This window comes from Drosophila bipectinata, chromosome 3R (genome assembly GCF_030179905.1).
Source record: "Drosophila bipectinata strain 14024-0381.07 chromosome 3R, DbipHiC1v2, whole genome shotgun sequence".
NCBI lineage: Eukaryota > Metazoa > Arthropoda > Insecta > Diptera > Drosophilidae > Drosophila > Drosophila bipectinata.
The window spans coordinates 3,134,042-3,155,393 of NC_091739.1; the positions used below are offsets into that span (position 1 = coordinate 3,134,042).

The window sequence follows — 21,352 nt, forward strand, 5'->3', positions numbered from 1 at the left end:
CCCAACTAATCCAATTAGACCTTGACAAATTTGCAATCCTCAATACAGTAACTGATCGAACTGTCTCTACATTGCCCTCACGTTATTGAAAGCCACATGTTTATGCTTAAATATTTCACATTTATAGTCCTTTTAATTACTGGACAAGTTCGGTGCAATGAGTTTTCCAACACAGTTCCAGATAAAACCTATGCCGCCTCAACTTCAGAACTAATGAAACTCCTTGAAGTTGAGGATAAGCTGGTCGAGAACCTAAGTGGCTACGTGGATGAGCTGAAAAAGAAGCTAAGCATAGTAGAAAAGTAGGTTGAAAAACAGCACAAAAAGGAAAATTATTCATAAATTCCATTACAGATCCTTAAGTAATTTGAAAGCTAAGCACATCCAAATAAAGATGGATTATGAAACGTACTTGGGAAACCCTTTAAACAGCTTCAGTTTAATTTATCGCCTTACTTCGGGCTGGAAAGGTTGGCTACAATACACCTCGGAAGCACAGAATGGAGAATTGAGTATGTAAAATTAATGAAATCTAACAGAGTCGCTTTAATATGGGTCCCGTGTTGATTAACGATTTGTATATACCCATTGTCGATCAATCTGCACAAAAACCAAATTTTTTAAATATTATTTCTCTTATTTCCTGGAGAATCTTAGAAGTTCAAAATAAGACCAACCAAAGGTGTGATAATTTGTATACCCTTGGTACCCAGGGGGTATTATAATTTTTGTCAAAAGTGTGCAACACAGTGAATGAGACAACTCCGACCCTTTAAAGTATATACATATATCCTTGATCAGATTCACCTCCTGAGTTGATATAAGCATGTCTACTAGTCTCTCAGTTTTAAAGCTATCGTGTTGAAACAGTGCCTTCATTGCCACTCTCATCTTTCCTTTGCACGCCAGTTATGAGTCGGAACGGGCGGGATCGGTGGACTATATCATGTAGCTGCCATATAACTGAAAGATCGGAAATGGTATTTGATAAAAATACCAACATTGGGACTTTTTTTCGATTTTTTATTGTAATAAATTGGTTTTATTATACTCGTAGTATTCTCATAAGGGTCGACCAATTATATCCGATGTTTGCGATATATATCTGGTTTTAACTGCAAGGGTGCTTAGTTGGTAGTTCGGGCTCCGCCCCAAGCTAGCTTTCCTTTCTTGTTCTGCATCAAATTATAATAAATTCTTATATAGTTTATTTATCTGTTTTCTGGAGAGTTCCAGTATTTCAGTCATTATTTCCTTTCTTGATCATATTTAAATATTTCCCCAATTGTTATAGCACATATTGATAAAGCCGACCGCATGCGAACTCAGCTACCGACCTTCTTCGACTTACAAATGGCGTCCCGGGGCATCGATGAGCTGATGTCCTTTTATAAGCTAAAGCCCGAGGAGCTAGTAGTTGGGAACTTATCAGGATACTTACGCCCAGAGTAAGTAGAAAAATCGGTAACATAAAAGAATAATTATTATTGCCTTTCAGAACTGCTCTGTCGTCTCTGGATTGTTATGCTCTTGGGGAGTTTTGTGTAAAAATTCGAAAGGATGCACTAGCCGAAGCCTGGTTTAATGCCTCTCTAACCCAATTTAAGGAAAATAATTCCGTTTACAATATTTATGGTTTTAGTAAGTCAACCGTTGATACGTCATGGGGTGCTCTTCTGGTAAAAAATCAGCAGTATGACTCAGCTATTAAGCATTTCCGCAATAAGCCACAACCAAGTACTATCCATCGAATAGTGCATGACCATTTTGAAACAGATTTGGCCGTGAAGAAAAACTGTAGTGCCACATTTCGATCACCAAATCACCTTCATTGCCGTTACAATAGCTCCACATCACCTTTCCTGCATATTGCACCACTTAAGATGGAGGAGTTGAGCACCGATCCCTACATGGTGGTCTACCACGATGTGATCTACGAGAACGAGATAAATTTGTTGCTGAACTATAGCGATTTCAGAACTTCCCTGGTGGGCGAAGGTCAGGTCTCATCAATAAGAGCGTCTCAGGACATGCCCCTAAACGCGGATTCTGGAGAGTTAATAAAAAACATTGAAAATCGGATAAGAGATATGTCAGGGCTGATTGTGGAAAAGTCGGATGACTTTGTGCTAATAAATTATGGAATAGGAGGAACATATGCGCCACACTTCGATTTTTACGGCTATTCGGAACCGGTATGGATCCACGGAAATAATGTTGCCTCATTACTTAAGAAACTTCGTTTAGGTTCGACTGAACAGGGGCGATCGTATTCTAACAGTTCTATTCTATGTAAGTTAAATCGTTTTTGGGACCTTTACAACTGCAGACTAACTTATTTACAGCTGGGTGATGTGGAACTGGGTGGATCAACAATCTTTCCGCATCTGAATATATCCATAACCCCCAAGAAAGGATCGGCGGTCATGTGGTATAACCTTCACAACTCCGGCGACACCCACGAAAAAACAGAGCACTCTGCCTGTCCGGTGATAGTTGGTGCCAAATACGGTAATTTTGGAAATTTAAGAAAACTTCCTTGTTACATAGCTTTTCTATCTGCAGTGCTTTCCAAGTGGATAAACGAGCTGCAGCAAGCATTCATCACTCCTTGCATGAAGGATTCCAACATTCACAGTTAATGAGAACATTTTTCCCCCCAGTTAAAACCTTACAAACTTATCAGTATGACAATCTATTCAAAAGTATAGAAATAAAGCGGATTCATTTAATATCACGCAAACTGTTCGCTTAAAGCCATTATATCCATCTAGTATCAGCCAGAACCCACCGCAGTTGCCCGGGTGAGGCGGTATTTTTGCACAGCATAGTGCGCCCCCTCCTCAGAGGTTAGCTGAGCCTTGTACTTCTCCAAAACGAAACTGTTTTGCACAGCGTTCAGATTATCCTTCAGAAATCCAAAGTGCACAATAGCGTTTGGAACAAAGTTAAGCTCCAGTAACGTCTCTTCCGAAGGCAGTATCTTTTTCGGTGGAATTGTGAAGAGGTGGAATTTCTCGCCGGGGTTTACTAGGAACTCACGAACAAAATCCTCCACCTTGGACAGTGGCTCGTGAGGTTTAAACATTCCCTGGAGTACAAAGCGATCTGGAAACTGAATTCGCAGAACGCAGTCCTTGTACTGATTCAGTTTTGCCAGCATCGTTTTTTGGCGCTCCAGCTCCCTGAGCTTGGCTGTCAGCAAAGGGGCGTCATCGTCGCCGGTCGAGGTGCGTTTCAAGTCCCGCAGTACCATCTTTAAGTCGTTTACAGTTAGATCAAAGAAAGAGTCTGGCAAATCCTCTGCCAGCTTCTTTGACTCGTCCAGTGAGAAAAGCACAGCTTGACGTGGACCAATTACATTAACCACTGGCGGAGGCCGACAGGCAGTTTCGTCGACCTCGTTCTCCTGCCTCTTCCGGCCAGCAGGAATATGAAGCGAGTATCCAGAACCACTACCCCAGTCGTATTTCGGTGCTTCAGGCTGCACCTGTTGTGGATGATCGGGTTTCTCAGACGAACTAGCATTTTCATTTTCTGCAGTGGTTTTGTCGTCGGGGGCCGTGCGTTTTAGATTTTTAATCATGTTACTTGTAATGGAAAAGCCACCACCTCCTCCACTGGCAGCCATTGCCGAACGGGAAGTGCTAGGTTGGTCGTCATCGACTGTGGGCTTGGCTTTTGCCTCAGGCGGCTTGTAAACATTAGCCTGTGTCTTTAAATCCTCCGGCTTCTTGTCTATGAGTCGCATCATCGCACGGCCCTCCAGAATGCCCAGCGATTTGAGGGTGGTCTGCTTCATCTGCGCCTCGCCGATGACCTCGCTCCGTGTGTAGACAATAACCGGACTCTCGTAACCTTTGACCTGCGACTCACAGAGCTTCTGCACCACCAACCAGACGGTGTCATTGGGCGTAAATTCGCCCTGTTTTCGTGAACCGTCAGCCAGCTGGACACAGACGACCACACTGCTCAAGGTTCGCCGCTTCTCCGTGGGCTCCATCTCCAAGACGCAGTTGTTCGGCAAGCCGCTGAACCGGAACTGCTGCGTCAGGCTAACCACCTTGTTGTGGAACTTGAGGCAGTGCTCCTCGCTGTCGTAGCCATGCTTAGCACATGCCGTTTCTAAGATCTCCAGCAAAGTCATGTTCGCCGTCACACTGACATTCTGTCGCCGGGCGTTTGGAAGCAGCACTGTGACGCGCTTATCCATCGATTCGGATTGGTCCCTGCGATGTTCAGGGTCAGTATTTAAAACACAAAACAGTTGCCGCTGTCAATCTCACCTAATTTGACGTTAAATAAAATGCTAAGCTGAGCCTGGGACTTCAACTGAGGTTTGTTGCTATTGATAAGCTTAAAGTTTCCGCAGCGTATTGTTTACTGCGTGACTTTTACTTTTTTCTTATCGATATTTTTAGAGATGCGCACGACTAAAAATAAAAAAGGCAAAATGCCCTTTAAAAGGGAAACGAGTACATTACGCTACTTCTGCAACTTACAGTTATACTAGGGAAATTAAATAAAATAGGGCTTAGGTTGAATTAAATATCCTAATTACATGCAGTAAAATATCGTTTAGAATATCGTATAAAGCAAATGCGCAGCACTGATCGTTAGCTAGGTTTTGTAGAATCGACATCTCTATAGTTGCGCCTGATAACAGAAGATCGCACATTCGCAACATCTAATATTTTTTACATTTTACAGATTATTGCATTTATTAGACAATAACGATGTATGCGAGACTGCTGCGCAGCGTTGGAGCAAATGCCAGGTAATAAGAGAACTTTAAAATCCAAAAGAATCAACAGGTTGAATGTTCTACCGATTACATAAACACTTCCACTTTGTTTTTGTTTTCGGCAGGTGCTTTGCAACAGAAGCTACACCGAAGGTGCGTCCGATTAACAAGATTCTCATATCCAACCGAGGCGAAATTGCCTGCAGAGTCATCCGCACTGCTAGAAAACTAGGGGTCCGCACGGTTGCCGTGTTCTCAGATCCGGACGAGAAAAGCCTACACACGCAACTGGCCGATGAGGCTTACCGAGTAGGAGAGGCTGCCTCTTCTGCGTCATACCTTCGAGGTGAGCACATCCTGGAAATAGCCAAGCAGTCGGGTGCACAAGCCATTCACCCGGGCTACGGCTTTCTTTCGGAGTCAGTGGAATTTGCGGAGCTTTGTCAGCGCGAAGGCGTCATCTTCATGGGACCGCCTAGCTCCGCCATCCGTGACATGGGTATAAAGAGCACAAGCAAGGCTATTATGGCCGCGGCTGGAGTACCTATCATCAATGGCTACCACGGTGATGATCAATCGGACGAATGCCTCCAAAGAGAAGCCAAGGCAATAGGTTTTCCTTTGATGATCAAGGCAGTGCGCGGAGGCGGTGGCAAGGGAATGCGTATTGCCGAAAATCCGGAAGACTTTCTATCAGCTCTCAACTCTGCACGCACCGAATCGCAAAAGTCTTTTGGAGATAGCTCAGTACTTCTAGAGCGATATGTTCGATCGCCTCGCCATGTTGAAGTGCAGGTCTTTGCGGATCAGTATGGCGATGCTGTTTATCTTTGGGAGCGCGACTGTTCCGTTCAGCGCCGCCATCAGAAGATCATTGAAGAGGCACCAGCGGTATGTGGTAGTATTTTTTATTAAAAAGCTTCTTTATTAACATAGACCCATATTTGTATAGCCTGGTCTATCGGAGGAGCTGCGTCGTGAGCTGGGCGAAGCCGCTGTTCGCGCTGCTAAAGCTGTGGGCTACGTTGGAGCCGGTACAGTAGAGTTTATTCTTGACAAAGAGGATCTTTCCTTCCACTTTATGGAAATGAACACCCGGCTGCAGGTTGAGCATCCTATCTCCGAGATGATAACGGGCACCGACCTGGTCGAATGGCAGATACGGGTAGCTGCCGGCGAGCGTTTGCCACTAAAACAGGAGCAGATCACCCGCAATGGCCACGCATTTGAGGCCCGCATCTACGCCGAAAATCCACGGGGAGGCTTTTTGCCCGGAGCAGGTCCCTTGCGTTACCTGTCAACTCCGCATCCTAGTGCCGAGGTGCGTGTGGAAACAGGCGTTCGCGAGGGAGATGAGGTGTCTGTGCACTATGATCCCATGATTGCAAAGCTGGTCGTGTGGGGCGAAAACCGATCGCAGGCTCTGAACTCCTTGATCGCTCGGTTGCGCGAATATCATGTACGTTTTTCTAATATAATACAGTATCTATTTTACCAACACATTACTCAATCATTATAGATCTCTGGACTGGACACAAACATAAACTTTCTTATAGATTTGGCATCTCACCCCGAGTTTCAGTTGGCCAATGTCCACACGGGTTTCATTGACGAGCACTTCGACAGCCTTTTCCCTCCAATTGTTATCAGTCAGCAACAGGTGAGCCAGGCTGCCCTGGCCCTGGTTTTCAATGAGTTACAAGCAGCCTTTAGCAACAGCAACGGTAGCCAAGATCCATTTTCTTCAGCCGCTAACGCGCGTCTTAACTATGCCTTAATCCGGACATATAACTTGAGAGCCAATGATAAAGGTATGGATAGATCAGAATTAAACAAAAAGATGAAAATAGGATAAGTGTTGTTCTCTTAGTTTATTCCGTTGCCGTCAAATACGATGGCGAGGATGTGCAAGTCCAGGTGGACGACGGGAGCTGGCAGGTGATTAAAGCCCAGAGAGTGGAGGATGGCGTGCGACTAAAAATACGTGCTAATATCGACAACAACATTTCTACGTATAACGCCAATATTGACGGAGCTAGCATTAGCTTGTTCCTTGAGGTAAGTTTAATTTATCAACGAAAACTATTTTGTTAATTACATTTGACCTGTTATTCCCTCAGAGCGGTAAGGTGGACTTTGAGTTGGTGCAACCAAAATTCTTGAGTGCCCAAGTTGATCAGTTGGGGGGTGGTGGCTCCCGCGTTGTCGCTCCGATGCCAGGAGTACTCGAAAAGGTTCTGGTGAAGCCAGGAGACCAGGTTAAGAAGGGCGATAGCCTGGCTGTGCTGATTGGTAAGCTAACAGAACCATGAAATTATTTTATTCTAAAACCAAAATTCACTTCGTTTCTCAGCCATGAAAATGGAGCACATATTGAAGGCACCAAAGGATGCCACCGTGAAGTCTATTGGCGGAGCTGAGGGAGATAACGTGGCCAAGGGGGCTGCGGTAATCACATTCGTTGACGAAGAAGCTGCTAACTAAAGTGCTAATCCCCATTTCGTACCACGGATTTTGTTGCATTTATCTACAATAATTATTTCAGGGATAACAATGTGCATTTATTAGAGTTAAGCTTAAGAACCTGTCCATATAATGGAGTCTTGTTGTATTTTGTCCCTTGGCATTAAAAATGTTTTGAACTGTTGAACACAAATGTGAAACACCGAGTCATAATAGACCAACGTTGGTGGTTTTAAAAAAATCTTTTATTCGTTTAAGTTCTTTTTTTTGAATTTTAATGGATGTATAAGATTTATTCAGTTTCTCGAACACACATTTCCTAAATGTGATTTATCTTTATGAATACATAATTTTGTTAAATTGAGTTCCGTACATAATTCTGCGTTTTATGGGTTGACTGAGATTGTTTTCGAATGCTTGTTTGAAACTAAAACCGGAAACTGAGTCCATTTTAAATGACGTTGCGATGTTTGCTTACAATTCGCTTTATTTGCAACTTAAAACATAATAATTTAATAAATGTTTAACAAATTTCACTTAATACAAAACACTAATCAATTAAAAATATATTTATATATACTTAGTATAAACATAATCAAGTTTCCTTTACGCTCGTTTTGCTTTAGTCCATTTTGCTCTTGAGTTTATACTTGTTCTGTTGTTTTGATTTAGCATCCCATTAACTTGATTTACGCAATTGAAATATGATTATGGAAACAGTTTCAGGCGAGTACTGAGTACTGAAGATGCAATTTGGTTTCTTGCCCTAATTCTTACATTCAGCCGATTTCGTTTCGATTAGTTTCCTAGAATCGTATCTATATTCATTTTTTTGTTTTCTTTTGATTTTTTTTATTATAATTTTTTTTTATTGGTTAGTATTAGTAAATGTTGCTCGGCTCCAATACGTAATACATCATTTATATACTATATAAATACAATTATATGGTACTTTAAACGTGCAACTTAACGCATCTTAGTATTTATGAGTGTGTTTCTTTGTTTGCGTTCATGTATGATGCAAGTGGGTGTTGATTTTTTTTATTTGTAGTGGGTAATTTGTGTTTTTAAGGTGTCTGTATTTGTATATGGTTTAAGGTAATTGTAAAGTTCGATATCTATTAAACACCTTTGTTGGTACTGGTACATACCCTCCTATCGACTCTCTCGATTCTTGACTTGCGACTCTTCACTGCCAGACCGCTTTTAATATATGTATGTTCTCCATTCTTTTATATCTACGGGTCCTTCTCTACGATCGCCCTCTAACTCATTTAAGTCTCGTTTTCGACGGCGGGAGCCCCACTAGTAAAACATCTGCCCACGCCGTTCTCATTGTCAGGCTGCTTATGTGATTCACTTAACGCTACGGATGCTCATAAGTTGCTGCTCTTGTTGGGTTGCGAATACATTTTTATTGCAAAGAACTTTTCGTTTATGGTTTCTCTTTTCCGACTTTTTTACTTTCCCCGTTTTAAATTAAGTTTTTCTCTATTCTCGTTGTGAGCTCGCTGGCTCCTGTGGAGGCTGATGTGGTTGTCGGTGCCGTTGTTGCTGACGTTGTTGCAATTGGTATTGGATTGGTCGTTGCCAACTCTGTGGTTGCCTCAGACGGATCGGGCGCCGTCTCCTCAGCACTCCTTTCTTTACTTTCTAGCTTTTTTGCTGTCATACTGTAGTTTTTGGGATATCTCTGGGAACAAAAGACATGGCAATTAATCTTACTTTCTCTACGAGTCGATTGCTAGGTATGAGTGCTAAGTCAGCGTCTGCGTGCCAGGTAAGCAGTAATCGCAATCTTGCAATTTAGTTATCAAACAGGTCATATATGGGGTTAATGCAAACGACTATTAATGACTATCGTATGTGATCCATATAGGACCTGTTTGAACAAGTCTGAGTGTGAATGGGTGTTGTGGATAGGAATCTTTGTTTTTGAGTGTGGTGAGCAGCGAAAGCTTGCTGTTGGAATTAAAAGGAAGGACAAATGGGACACAAACAAATCCAGGCGTGGCGGGTGCAACTCGTGCCGGGGACTGTGCCGTCAGGACGTAAGTCAAGGAAGTAACAAACACAAGTAATTGCTTAAGCTGACTCTCAGGGCTCAAATGAAACAACGCTAACTAACTTGGCGGCAAATCAAATCAAGCGGCTTGAGGAACTCTTGCTAATATCACCACGTAGTTGCTGCGGCGGTGGCTGTTGGTCATGCGGCTGCGGCTGCTGCTGCTGCTGCTTGGGCTGCAGTTGCAGGCTGAGCTGTTGCTGGTGAGCCTGCAGTTGTTGTTGCTTCAGCTTGAGTTGCTGCTCCGACGGCAACTGATGCTGGTGAAAGAGTACTGGTGGCAGTTTGCCTCCCTTGGACCGACTTCGCACGCCCTGCACATGTATTCAAAAGTTTTTGTATGGAAAAACGAAACAAAAATCGAAATACCGCAAAAGAAAACGCAATATATGCGTGTGTCGGAAATTAAAAAATATATAGAAGAGTTAGAAGGAAACCATAATGTCGGTATCAGCTTCGGGGACCGAAACTTGAATACCTTTGCAGAGTTTTTATTAAAAGTCAGACCTAAATACAATAAGGCTATCACTAAAATTTAGAATTATCATACTCTGCAAAAGTATAACCACCACATAGGAATAGATAGATATTATTGGATGTGGAGTGTAGAGTGTGTATATCGTGTGTACTGTTTTGAAGGAGGACTGCTTGGCAGGCGACTGGAAGAATCCCTCGGCTGTGGACACACTAACAGGGAATAAAGCCCTAGGCATCCGAGTTCTTAGTTACCTTTTTGGCCTTGATTTCCATTTGGTCCAATCGGTTGGTCAGCCCATTTATAGTCGTGTCTTCGGTTGTCGTCTCCTGAGCACTGCTTTCCGTCTCGCTATTCGCCCCACTGCCCGCTGCTGTCGTTGTCGATGTCGTCGTTGCGGGTGTTGTTGCTGTATATACTCCAAAAAGCTGTCGCGAGAGCCGTGGAATAGCATTACTATCCGCTCGAGCTGGCCAGGCCCCAGATGAAGGACTACTGGTGGTGGCAGGCTTTGCGTCACCCACCAGTTCCGTTCCTCCAGTTAATCCCTCCTGTGTTTCTACAGGCTGTGCTGCTGGGTCCGCTTTGTTTTCGTCGAGATTAGAATCCATATCAGACTCGTTGTTCTCGTCCTGATCCTGAAAGAATATGACAATGATTTATAAAAGTTTCAAAATATTTTATAATATTTAAAATAGGTTCTGTTTCATTAACGAACCGGTTTCTCGCTTATCTCGTCTGGACATAGTTCATAAGCCATAGTCCACGTGTTTCTAGCCGACTGCGATCGCTCCAGCATATACCCATTGGTGTTGTCGTTACTTTGGGCCGGCGGCGACCAAGAGTAAGAATTGTATTGACAGCCGATTCCCCGCTGCCTCTCCAGCTCGTCCTGCAGCCACTCGACGGCAACGGCCCAGTGCCGGCTGATGGCGGGGTTTGTGTTAAGCATCTGCAGAGCAATCTCGGACTTGTGGAACAGTTGCGTTAGGCATTTGATTATCTGGTATGCACGTTTCTGATAGTGTGTCTTTGCCCGCTGAATTGTATCCAACAGCCCCTCGCGCTCCTCGGCCACTCCATTCAGCGCATTGTGGATGCGGTGGTGCTGCCACGAATCACCGATAAGCAGGATGTTCAGTAACAGGTCCGTATGGTGGCGCATGTCGTGGCAGTAGGCAAAGCCGCACTGCCACAACAGTTCTGTGAGTACAGCACGTGAAAAGTGAGGGTTCTCCCAGCTGCAGTATTGGAGCAGCTTCAGCCCTTCGTCGCCCACATTTGTGTCCTCAATCACCTTCTTGATGTAGCTGCAATTACACAAAAAGATGGAATTAGATTGTGTTTCTATTACCAATCTCTAAAAATGTACCCAGTGCGATTGAAGAGGAGGTCCATGCACTCGGTGGACAGTGGTGTGAGCTCCTCCTGCGATACTGTTGCATCTTTGAACGGATTCGGAAGGGGCCGGGCATTTTGGTTGGAGCTCTGACACTTTTCGCTCACATCACTGCAGCGCACCAAGTGCGAAACCACCTGGTGGAGTTTGCTGAACTCCGGGTACTGGTATTTAATGGCCGGACCGGGGCCATCGTCAAGGGCTACTTGCATAAACTGCAGCGGGACGTTTAGCTGCAAGTACACATCACTTTAGAATGTCTCTCAAAAGTCGTTAAATTATTTCTTACTTTCAACAGCTGCTGCTTCTCGCGGGTTCCGAGCCCAACATACATGCTGAAGAGGCTGAAGTAGTGGGGCAGATGTTTACCATAGTCGGCTGCTTCTGATTTTAACAGACGCAAGACACTGATGAGCACCTGCTCGCAAAGATTGGCACCATCGAACCCGGGCAATGGCTCATCGTGGATGGCGAAGTGGCAGAAGAATACCACCAGCTTAACAAACACGGTACGCACTTCCGGCGAGGGCGCCATTAGGATATATTCCCCCAGGCGAGAGGGCGGCGATAACAGGGCATGATTGGCAAACCACTTTCGCACCAGTGCCGAGGACCGTATATGATGTGAAAGCGTGTCGTACCTAAAACCAAGTCGAAATATGTTTGGTTTGTTTAAATCATCAAATTTTGAAACACTTACCATTCAATGACGGGACCGCGCAGTGATTTCTTCGTACGGAAACCAGTGTGGAACAGGAACTGTGATGCCAATTGTACGCCCAAAAGGGAGAGCTCCTCGGCGGCGGGGGTCTAAAAAAAATGAAAATCTCACAAGATGCCCGAGCAAAATGAAACATCGAATACTTACGATCTTATCGCTCCGGACAGACGGGATATTGCAACTGACCAGCTTCTTTATGAAGTTAAAGAACTCCACGGAGAAGATGCTTCGTGAATGCAGAAACCTTATGTTTTGATGGCTGCAATAGGTTCAGAAATGAAGTTGAATGAAAACAATGTCGAGAATCTGCTACTCACCGTACGCTACGCTCGATGGGCTTAGGCAGGGGCAGGACCATGTTGCGGCTTTCCGTTAGCGACAATTGCTCCACACTTGGCTCGAACTGAACCGGATTCTGGTCGCAACGCGTATAGAACAGCATGTAGGCGTTCCACCATCGCTTCTGGCGGCGGTACTGCATTCGCTTTAGGTTGTTATCGTAAATTTCGCCCATGTAGTCGCCACCGAAGCACTGTGCCTTCATTTCCTCGTCCTCGTGCATTTTGCACTCTGTGACCTCGCCATCGTCAAACTTGTACCATTGGCACTTACCATTCGCTGGGTTTCTGCGGATAAATCGAATTTAGCTCAGGTGAGTCTGTTGAAATGGCTGGGTTAGTTGAAGACTCACTTGGACAGGATGTAGCTGAAGTAGTGGCCACCGGAGGCCTGTCCGCTGTGCACCACAATGCCGGTCAGCTCGTATTTTGTTGTTTCAACGTTTGTTTGACAATTATCACCCACCTCCACCACTTCGCCCTCTAGCTTAGCTAGGCCAGACACTGGAAACAAGATTGGTTTCACATCATTGGTTATTGCCAGTCTTGGCTAGGGTTTGGGCTCACCTGTGTAGGGCTCCATATCCAGAATACGCGGAAATTCAAAATAATCATTAAATTTAATCGCACAGACGCGCTCGTAGTCGTATTCGAAGCGCTTCAGCTGTATGGCTAACACGGGTGGCAGCTTTTTCACGCATAGCCGCTTAATGGTAACTACCTGGGGGGCAGAAAGATCGATTAGCATTCAAATCTTTAAGCATGCAATGGGAATATATTACTTTTTTATCACATTTATCACAATGGTATGCATCCGCTCCCTCGAGCAGCTCCCCTTTCACGTACTGCTCTAGAGATTCGGTTAATGAGCTATGATTCCTAATATCGACACTAAATACACTAAATGGTTCCTCTTTGGAGTAGCGATGGGGGCACTCTTGGCAGATCTTCTGGTCACTGAAAGAGCCGCCCAGCGTGGCGTTCATCAGCTGCGGATGGCCGAGTGCCTTCAATCCCTCGTCGAGGCTTTCGAACAGGGACATGAAGAACTCCACAGCATCCTGCTGCTCCCGTAGGTTCACGGGTTCTCCTTGCAGTCTATGGTTAGGGTTAGGTTAGTGGAAGGGCGCGGCGAGAAAGCCTTCAAAACTCACTTAAAATGCGTCCATAGTCCGCGGGGCACGTAAAACTGCAGAGCGCTGTGACCCAGGTGGGCAAATATGGCCTGCACATGCTTCAGAATAACCACGTGGTAGTTTTTCCGGACATCCTGAGTTCCATCCTCGCCAGCGCCTGACGATGATGACGACGACGAGGAGAAGGAGACTAGTGCAGCGGTCGGACCCGAGAAGAGGGCTGGTCCCAGACCGCCGCCCGTCAAATCAGAGTCGCCGCTAAAGTCCTCGCCATCAGTGGTGGCAGCACCGTGGGCCCGCAGAATGCCAACCCGCACCGCCGGCACCATATACAGCTGCTGCAGAACCGAGTTCATGTAGCAGGTGGCCCCGGCATTTTTTAATCCGCAGAAACCCTTGGTGGGTCTGGCGCCTACCGGCGGCAGATAATCCCACTCGCGCAACGGATCGGTGTCTGAAGGGAGAAGATGATAGCTATATAGTTAAACCCTACACACCTCGGAGCGACTTACCCGTGCAAACGAAGTCGATTAGTGTATTGGTGAGTAGCTTCATATTAGGAACACAGAGCTGGCACAAGGCAATTAGAAGATCGCATGCGGCGGCAATCGTGTGCGGACTGCGGCAAACCGGAGGCGGAACTGTGTCCTGCCTAAGGCTGCCGTGTCGCCGTAAATGCAGGAATTCGCGAGAGGCCGTGAACAGGAAGTCATCGATGAGCTCGTGGATGAGCTCATTGAGCTGTGCCTTCGAGTCCGGAACGAGGAAGAACATAAGCTCCTTGGCCAAGCAGAGATGCCCCTCCAGCAGCTCCTCGTGCACCTGGGTGTCACCGGTAGCTCGAACGTTCTCCCGGATGCGTTGCAACCACTTGATCTCATCCCCCAACAATCCCTCGCCGATCTGCAGTGGCCAGTTGTAGATGCAACCGTAGGACAAGGTGCGACAGAGCATGGAGAAGAACTCCGCACAAGTGGCCTCATATTGGGGAACCAGGGTTTTCAAGGCTCCCACCAACAAGTTAACCATGTAGGCGAATGGCCGCCGGTCACCGGCACAGTAGGTGGAGGCCAGAAACAGCTGTTCCGAGGCCACCTGTCGCACATGCCGCAGCGGGTTTTTGAGCACGATCGATGTGATGAACTTCGGCCAGTTCGCGTCGCTGCTTAAAGCCTCGTTGGCACTCGGATTTAGTATGAACGAAATGGTTAGCACCTCCAACGCCTCTTTGCACATGCTAAAGTCCTGGCCATCGGGCACGATTACCTCGTCCTCGAAGTCTCCGCCGGAGTTGCTGCTACTGCCCAGAGCCTGAAGATTGCCGCAGGACGAGGCCCACGCCAGCTGCACCACGGCCTTAATGGTGGAGATGTCCGGACAAGACCACTGCAAAGTGGAGCTAAACAGTGTGCGGCACCGCTCACCCTCCGGAGTGGCAGATAGCATCTCGCGAGCCAGCATCACCGCCAACTTTGCGGAGATAGCCCGCAAAGTACCTTGCGAGCTGTTTGGCATCGTCGAGAAGTTTTGCTTGAGGATGTCTACTTGAGAACGGGCGCCATTATCCAGGTCGCAAATCATGGGCTCGTCGCCAACACGGGACAGCACACTTCCCACGATGTACAGGAACAACTTCGCCAAACGCAGCACGCACTGGAACGATGCACGCTTCGTGTGCATGTCCGCGCTGGGCAGAAAATTATTTTTTGTAAGCAGTTCCAGCACAAAGTGAGCGCAGCCCGAATGCATCCAAGCAGATTGAACCTGCAGAGCTGCCTCGCCAAGAGGCTCCAAGGCCGGAATCAGCAGTCCGTGCAGCACGCTCAAGTTGTACAGAACCTGGGCCGGAGTCGGGTGAAGAAACATCTGCTCCGGCGTGCAATTTTCCTGAGGAAACACATTAGAATTTAACGTTTTGGACTTTAATCGGAAATGGCAAAAGTTACCTCCTCGGTTTCAGATGATGACTGGTCACTCGAGTCCATCTTCTCATCGTCATCCTTAGCAGTCTTCTCAGCCACAGCCACTGTAGCAATCGACGCCTTGGGCACCCGACACATGAGCTGAAGCTGTCGCATCGTCTGGCGATCGCAGGGTAGCAAATGGAGCAGCACTTTGGCGCTGTCCCTTAGCCGGCCGTGCTCTAGATCGCTGCCCAGCTGATAGAGCTTCAGGAAGAACTCGGTGTACTGGTAGTTCTGCGAAATTATTACCCCGGGTAAGGTACTCTCCGATTCGACGCGCTGCATATCTGGGCAAGGACGAGGTGGTGATCCGGTGCTCGAGTCACTCGACGAGTCGGGGCTGCTTGCCAAGCCAGTGCCCACTGGCGTTAGTTTGGCAGTGAGAACCATCTTGTCGCGGATAGTGTACTGGTAAAGCGGATTAATCTCGTCGGAGACCTCGATCATCTCGCCATTCGTGTAGAAGAGATCAACCTTGATGTTGGCCGTGGAGGTGCCTTTGATCCGTTTGAGGAGGCTCCTCTTGAACGCGGCCATTGTTTCGTTGCTGTGCGTCACAATCTCCAAGTCGTCGATGGGCCTTCCTGGAGTCTGGAAGCGTATGTACAGAATGGTATTCTTTCCCCGCGTAACCCGGCTGAGAGGCAGGTGGACGCGATCGCCACTGTAGGAGCGGTCGCACTCCTTGACGTACTCCTGCAGCACCTTAAGAATGCGACACATTTTCTCCGCCTCAATAAACCGCATCTTGGCATCCTTTGACTCGTCGTTGGCGTTGTCCGACTGATCAGGCGCATCAAGCTCGTCCTGCAACTGAGTCTTGCCGAGGATCATTATATTCCCATAGTGGTTGCGTAGGCGGGAGCAACACTCGCCGATGAACATCTCATGGAACTCGGCAATGTTCTCCTGCAGTCGGGGACTCAGCGCCGTAGACACCTCCTTCAGCAGATCGATTGCCTTGCCGGCTATGTCCTCGCCTCCCGTCGTTATCACCCGCCACAGGTAATCCTTACCAATGAGATCTTCGTTGTCGAGAATGTAACCTCTGTGTATCGCCTTCAGCTTGTCCTCCTTGGAGTTCACTGCCTTGAAGAAGCGCTCGAAACATTTGATTCCACTCTCGGTGAGCAGGTGCGGGTCCAACTGAAGGATGTTGTTCTCGAAGAAGTCCTTGTTGATGCCGGGATCTAGGTCGGGTTCCTCGCCCATCAGCTTGCCGAACCAGCGGAAGCACTCCTCTCGATCCGCCGGAAAGACTGCACTCACCGCCAGGCAGTGCCAGATCTGTTTGGCTTGATCAGCACACAGCCACAACTGCCCGTCCTTTAGAAGGAACTTAAGGAACTCCAGTCTCTCAGCAATCTGAGCATGGTGCGGAAATCTTTGATCGATCAAAATGGTAGCTGGATCCAATCCGGGCGTCTCTGCCACCATTTGACGAACTTTTTCCATGTATGCTGTGAGACTATTCGTCACGAGAATAACCAGAGAGTAATCGTTTTGTAGCCGCTCGATCACTTGCTGCCGATTCGTTCCCGTCTGCGTGCGCGGAGCATGATTTGGAGTGGTGTCATACAAGCAGCAAATGTCCCGGATAAGACGCAATGCTGGCAGCACCCAGCTGTCTCCAGACTTTAGCTCGCCCACGCACTTATCCAGCCAAATGGTCTTTTGTGCGTCCCTCTCCTGCGAACAGCTGTAGTCCAAGATCTTAACGTGCGCGCCCAGCGCTTGATCCAGCACCTCCGGGGGCACCTCCTGACTATGTGCCAATGTCCAGAAGAGCTTCAGTACCTTCTGGGCCATCACTCCATTCTTGTCATCCTCGGCCAACCTTCGAATCAGTTCCAGGAGTCGCTCCCTTTGCCTCTTGTTGGCGGTGGTCATGCTGGCCTGGAAAATGTGTAAAAATAAACGGTGGAATTAAAATGCTTGCCTTTTCACGAATAAATAGGTAAGCACTCACCTGGAACGCTTCAAAGAGATGGTCCAGCTGCTCGGGTGTGAAATCCCAAGCCAGCTTCGCCAGTAGGTCGTGCACATTCTTCACAATCGCTTCGTGTTTTCCCGCCTGCGCTCGCCAAACTGCATCCAGATCGTCAAGCGTTAGAGCCTGCTCCTTGATAAGGAAGCGGATGATCTTCTCCAGCTTTTCTACGTATTGGGGCTGGTGCAACGAATCCTTAAGCACAATGCCCAGCACGTCCGAGGACTTTATCCACTGGGCCATTCGCTCAGCCGTCAGCCAGTCCATCTCATCCTCTGGCATGCAGTGCGGGAGCGGTTGAGAGCGGTGTGAGTAGTAGGCCACAGAGGATAGCACCTTATTAATCTCGTTGAGAGCGTTCATTTTTCCGTTAAAGCTGGACACCTGAAGTAGGCGCAGGATCATCTTAAGCCGAAACATCTCCAGATCACGAATCAGCTCCTCCTGGCCCGTCAAACGGCTGGCTAGGAAACGTGCCGATTTCACGATTCCATTAATGTAGTCATTCCGGCCCTCGGGCTTCACTTCGCGCTTTAACTCTTCGTCTGAGAAGCTATCCAGCAGGTCCAGCACTACATTCCAGGTCGGCATGAAATACTTGGCGATGGTGGCAGGAGTCAACAACTCATAGCACTGTCCAAATGGTCGCAGCAGACTGTGGATAAGTGCGAGCGTTAGACGGTTGTCCTGCCCATCACTAGCTTCCTTGGCCGTGGGCTTGTTTTGATTTCGCTTCAGCAACTCGAGCCCGCTGTTGAACCGTTCCAAAAGATTGTCGAAGCCGCCAAGTTGGCCAAAACGATTAATGAGATCTACCAGCCAACCACGCGCGTTCTTCGGTTCCGGTGGCGGTTTGGCAAACATTTTGTTGCTGTCTAGCGGGCCCCAAATGGCGTCTGGAGTGGAAAAGCACACCGGATGACGGGCGGCATTGAACGTGTTAAATTTGTTCTCTGGATCGAAGACGATCGCCAGTAGATCCAGTAGATATGGGTTATCGCGCTGCATATGAATGGCTATCAAGTGAAGCAGCTTGCCGCAGGACACCAGGATGCAATGATGGATGTTATACTTCCACGAGTTGACGGCTTCATCCGTGAGGATTTTAGCAAACGATGTTGTCAACCCATTGCGGTAGAACTCCACGCACGGCTCGCAATTGTGGTCGACACCTAGGTAGGAAATTGTTAAGAGATTCAATTACTACCAAACTTCAAGACTTACCAGCCTGAGTCAGTTCAATGGCCGCGTTCAAAAGCACCTCCAGCTCCTGCTCCGGCAGCACAGGCACCACCCAGCGAGGATTCGAAATCTTCTGGGTCAGCATGCGAAGCTTCGTCGTGGGAAACGAGGATATCAGCTTCTCTGGAGGCCTACAATAGAGATTACATTGTGAAATTACAAAATAATGAATGAATTCATGTGAGGTTTTCCCATCCACATATTTTGTGTAGAAAGTAAGGTTTCAGGTGGATTTGAAGGCGTCTACACACACACATAAGAGGGGAAAACGAATGATAACATGTTATTGCCTCATTGTTGGACACCGCTATCACGTTTTGCGCACATAAACATTGATATTCTCGGTTTGCATGTAATTGAATTTAGTCGGTTGTGGGCAACTCAGGTGACGACACCTCCCGAATTAGCGTGGCCAAAATCAGCTGGCTGCATAGCTTGCTTCGCAAACCATCCTCTAATCGCCGCTAGCATATTTGAATAGGTTTATTGCGGCTACTTGCGGTCCTAGCCCAGCCCTGGACAAACAAAGAATGCAAGTAGAAGAAGCAACTGCGCAAAAGTAAACACACCAATGCCGGAGGTTGGGGTTCGTGAGGGTATAGTAGGTAGCTAGGTGGTTGGCGTCGAGGTGGGGGTGGTATACACACACCCCGAAAAATCGGCAAACAGCTGCTAATTAAGTGCAATAAACTACGCACTAAAGCTGCGCTAATTGGGCCTCGTCATGCAACCGTTTGCGCTGCCAAGGAGTACGACTCTGGGACTACTTACACTAGTGTCACGGTGCTGTCTACGCTACTCGCCGAAGATGAGGCCACTACGTCGGTGACTTCGGCACTTCTATTGCCCGCCGGCGTCTGTTGCTCCTGGGTGTTGCTGGTCTCCTGGCCCCCGCCAACGCCTCCTGCGATGATCGATGTGGTGGTGACTGTGCCAGTGCCAGTGCCTGTCCCCGTGACCGATCCCATGCCCTGCGCCGGACTGGTCGTGGTGGTAGTCGCTGTGGTGGTGGTGCTGCTGCTGGTTGATGTGCTGCCCGGCTGGCCGCCGGTTTGCCTGCGCGTGTCGAACGTCATTGCGGCAATAGGTGCTTCTCCCAAGCTAGCGCGGCTTCGTCGTTGTCGTGATCCTGCACAGCACCGGAAGCAAAATTTGTGAAATCCAGAGGAAACGAAATTTGACTTCGAGGTGGCGGTGTAGGAGCCCTACTTCTAGGTGTCTTAGTAATCCTATTGCAGTCTGCACTGGGCGGTTTTTTAAATATTCCTTTTTTTGGCTTTTGGTTGTTCCTGGATTATGGCAGTTGTGAAGTGTCCGGTGTCCAAGTAGCGAGATGTGGGGAGTTGCCAGTTGTCTGTTCGTCGTTTTGTTGTTGCTGATTTGAGGCACTGTTGGTCGGCGACTCCTGACGCTCCCTGTCTCCCTGACTGTCCGTCTCACTCTCTCAATCTTATTGTCCTTTTTCCAATAAGAACTGGCTCCTTTAAGTTTACATATTCCTGCTCAGCGGGCACAGTTGCAAAAATCTATAAACTGCAACGAAGAGCGAAAGAAGGAAAGAAGCAAATAAATACAGGCGCACAAGGGAGACCGAAAAAAGCACTCGCACACACACACACTCACACACACCTACAGATATGCACGCACCGACGGGAACAAAAAGTTGTGAGAGTGTGTGTAAGAGTGCACGAGTGTGTGTTGGGTAGCTTCTGGGTTGGAATATGAAAAATCAATATTATTTAATAGACGGGGCAGCAAGCGCCAAATAATGCTCCAAAAGCACACACACACAAACCACCCTCTCTCACCCACATTCTCACGAACGGAACGTGTGTATGAATTTAATTTAATGTTGTTTTTGTTTTACTCTACGCTCTCCGTTCTTATTTATTTATTGTTATTTTTTTCTTTTAGTCAAACAAAGAACATTTTTCTCCCCAAAATTACATCACGTACCTATCCTGCTCTCTCTCTCCTCCCGGGTCCCGTCTCTTGCTCTCTCCACCCGGCAACATCCTTTTTCGGAATGCGGTCGGTGGGTGGAGCAAGTGGCGGGGCGGGAAATGGGGCGTGTTACGGCTAGGGGATTTTTTCTAAATAACTACGCATGAATATACTTTACAAGTAGCGGACTCCTCTCAAAACATTAGCTGATAGCACAAAATACAAAAGTAACCATCTTTTGGCAGCCACTTTGCAAAATATGTGACTTTTCGAGCTGCACTTGTACTATACAGGCACTTCCCTTTTCGAGTTCTGGAACCTAACGGAAGTTACTCAAGGACGGGGAGCCAGTGCGGCTTTTTATTATTTTTCCGTCGCTCTTCTGTTTTTCACGTTCCACGAACACACACTCATACACGATCAGAAGCAGTCGCACACACACACGCATATATTTATTTGCGAATCAAATGAGCGACACACACAACTCACCAAAAATTTTCACTTTATCTGTCCCGTTGCTCACAATTTTCGATTTGAGCTTACTTTTAAGCTGCAGACTCACAGTTTCATAGTTACGAACTCTAAACGCATCGGCAACTATTATTTCGCAAATTTTTTCCTGCCCAGAACAAATTTTTCGCAAAAAAAATTTGCGAAATGGCGTCTGAACTTGGCCGATTAACTGCCTGGCCGCCGGGGGGCGTGTAATGTGCTGCGTGGCGGGGGCGGCGGGATGTGGCTGCCACGGCTAGATTAAGTTCGCTTTTAGTGCAATATTTCGTTAATTAATTATATTTTAGTTATTTCTTTTGGGTTGTGCAGCAGTGTGACCGCTTATGACCCGATAAAAATTGCTTCCCGGCTGCAGTGT

At 47.3% G+C, this 21,352-nt stretch overlaps 4 protein-coding genes across 6 annotated transcripts; 2 read left to right on the top strand and 2 right to left on the bottom strand.

Annotated features, from left to right (window-relative positions):
• Positions 1-58: 58 nt before the first annotated feature.
• On the top strand, positions 59-2,737 carry LOC108128239 (prolyl 4-hydroxylase subunit alpha-2). Its single transcript, XM_017245727.3, has 7 exons — positions 59-302; positions 355-512; positions 1,295-1,448; positions 1,499-2,195; positions 2,248-2,292; positions 2,346-2,511; positions 2,566-2,737. The coding sequence occupies exons 1-7, from the start codon at positions 97-99 to the stop codon at positions 2,640-2,642; spliced, it is 1,503 nt and encodes a 500-aa protein (XP_017101216.3). The 5' UTR covers positions 59-96; the 3' UTR covers positions 2,643-2,737.
• On the bottom strand, positions 2,680-4,415 carry LOC108128240 (tether containing UBX domain for GLUT4). The gene is made up of 2 exons (XM_017245728.3): positions 4,287-4,415; positions 2,680-4,229 (listed from the first exon to the last, which is right to left on the bottom strand). Exon 2 carries the CDS (start codon positions 4,211-4,213, stop codon positions 2,777-2,779), a length of 1,437 nt encoding a protein of 478 aa, XP_017101217.2. The 5' UTR covers positions 4,214-4,229; positions 4,287-4,415; the 3' UTR covers positions 2,680-2,776.
• A 206-nt stretch (positions 4,416-4,621) lies between these two features.
• Positions 4,622-7,400, top strand: Mccc1 (Methylcrotonoyl-CoA carboxylase 1). The gene is made up of 7 exons (XM_017245529.2): positions 4,622-4,777; positions 4,870-5,635; positions 5,697-6,203; positions 6,264-6,555; positions 6,615-6,802; positions 6,865-7,036; positions 7,098-7,400. The coding sequence occupies exons 1-7, from the start codon at positions 4,737-4,739 to the stop codon at positions 7,226-7,228; spliced, it is 2,097 nt and encodes a 698-aa protein (XP_017101018.2). The 5' UTR covers positions 4,622-4,736; the 3' UTR covers positions 7,229-7,400.
• Positions 7,401-7,430: 30 nt separating this feature from the next.
• faf (ubiquitin carboxyl-terminal hydrolase-like faf) lies at positions 7,431-21,335 on the bottom strand. Of its 3 annotated transcripts, none has more exons than XR_011443095.1 (19): positions 20,971-21,334; positions 19,309-20,070; positions 18,520-18,668; positions 17,275-18,467; positions 15,288-17,201; positions 13,854-15,228; positions 13,360-13,795; positions 12,988-13,303; positions 12,773-12,926; positions 12,559-12,709; positions 12,185-12,493; positions 12,015-12,126; positions 11,847-11,956; positions 11,436-11,787; positions 11,120-11,379; positions 10,466-11,057; positions 10,002-10,385; positions 8,359-8,900; positions 7,431-8,013 (listed from the first exon to the last, which is right to left on the bottom strand). XR_011443095.1 is itself a non-coding variant. In XM_070281023.1 (19 exons), exons 2-18 carry the CDS (start codon positions 19,611-19,613, stop codon positions 9,347-9,349), a joined length of 8,352 nt encoding a protein of 2,783 aa, XP_070137124.1. In that variant the 5' UTR covers positions 19,614-20,070; positions 20,971-21,335; the 3' UTR covers positions 8,761-8,900; positions 9,336-9,346. The 3 variants fall into 3 exon arrangements, 2 of the variants coding, with proteins under 2 accessions (XP_017101017.3, XP_070137124.1); XM_070281023.1 differs by lacking the exon at positions 7,431-8,013 and adding an exon at positions 9,336-9,586 and having other exon boundaries at positions 8,761-8,900; positions 20,971-21,335; XM_017245528.3 differs by having other exon boundaries at positions 7,431-8,900.
• Between the last annotated feature and the right edge of the window lie 17 nt (positions 21,336-21,352).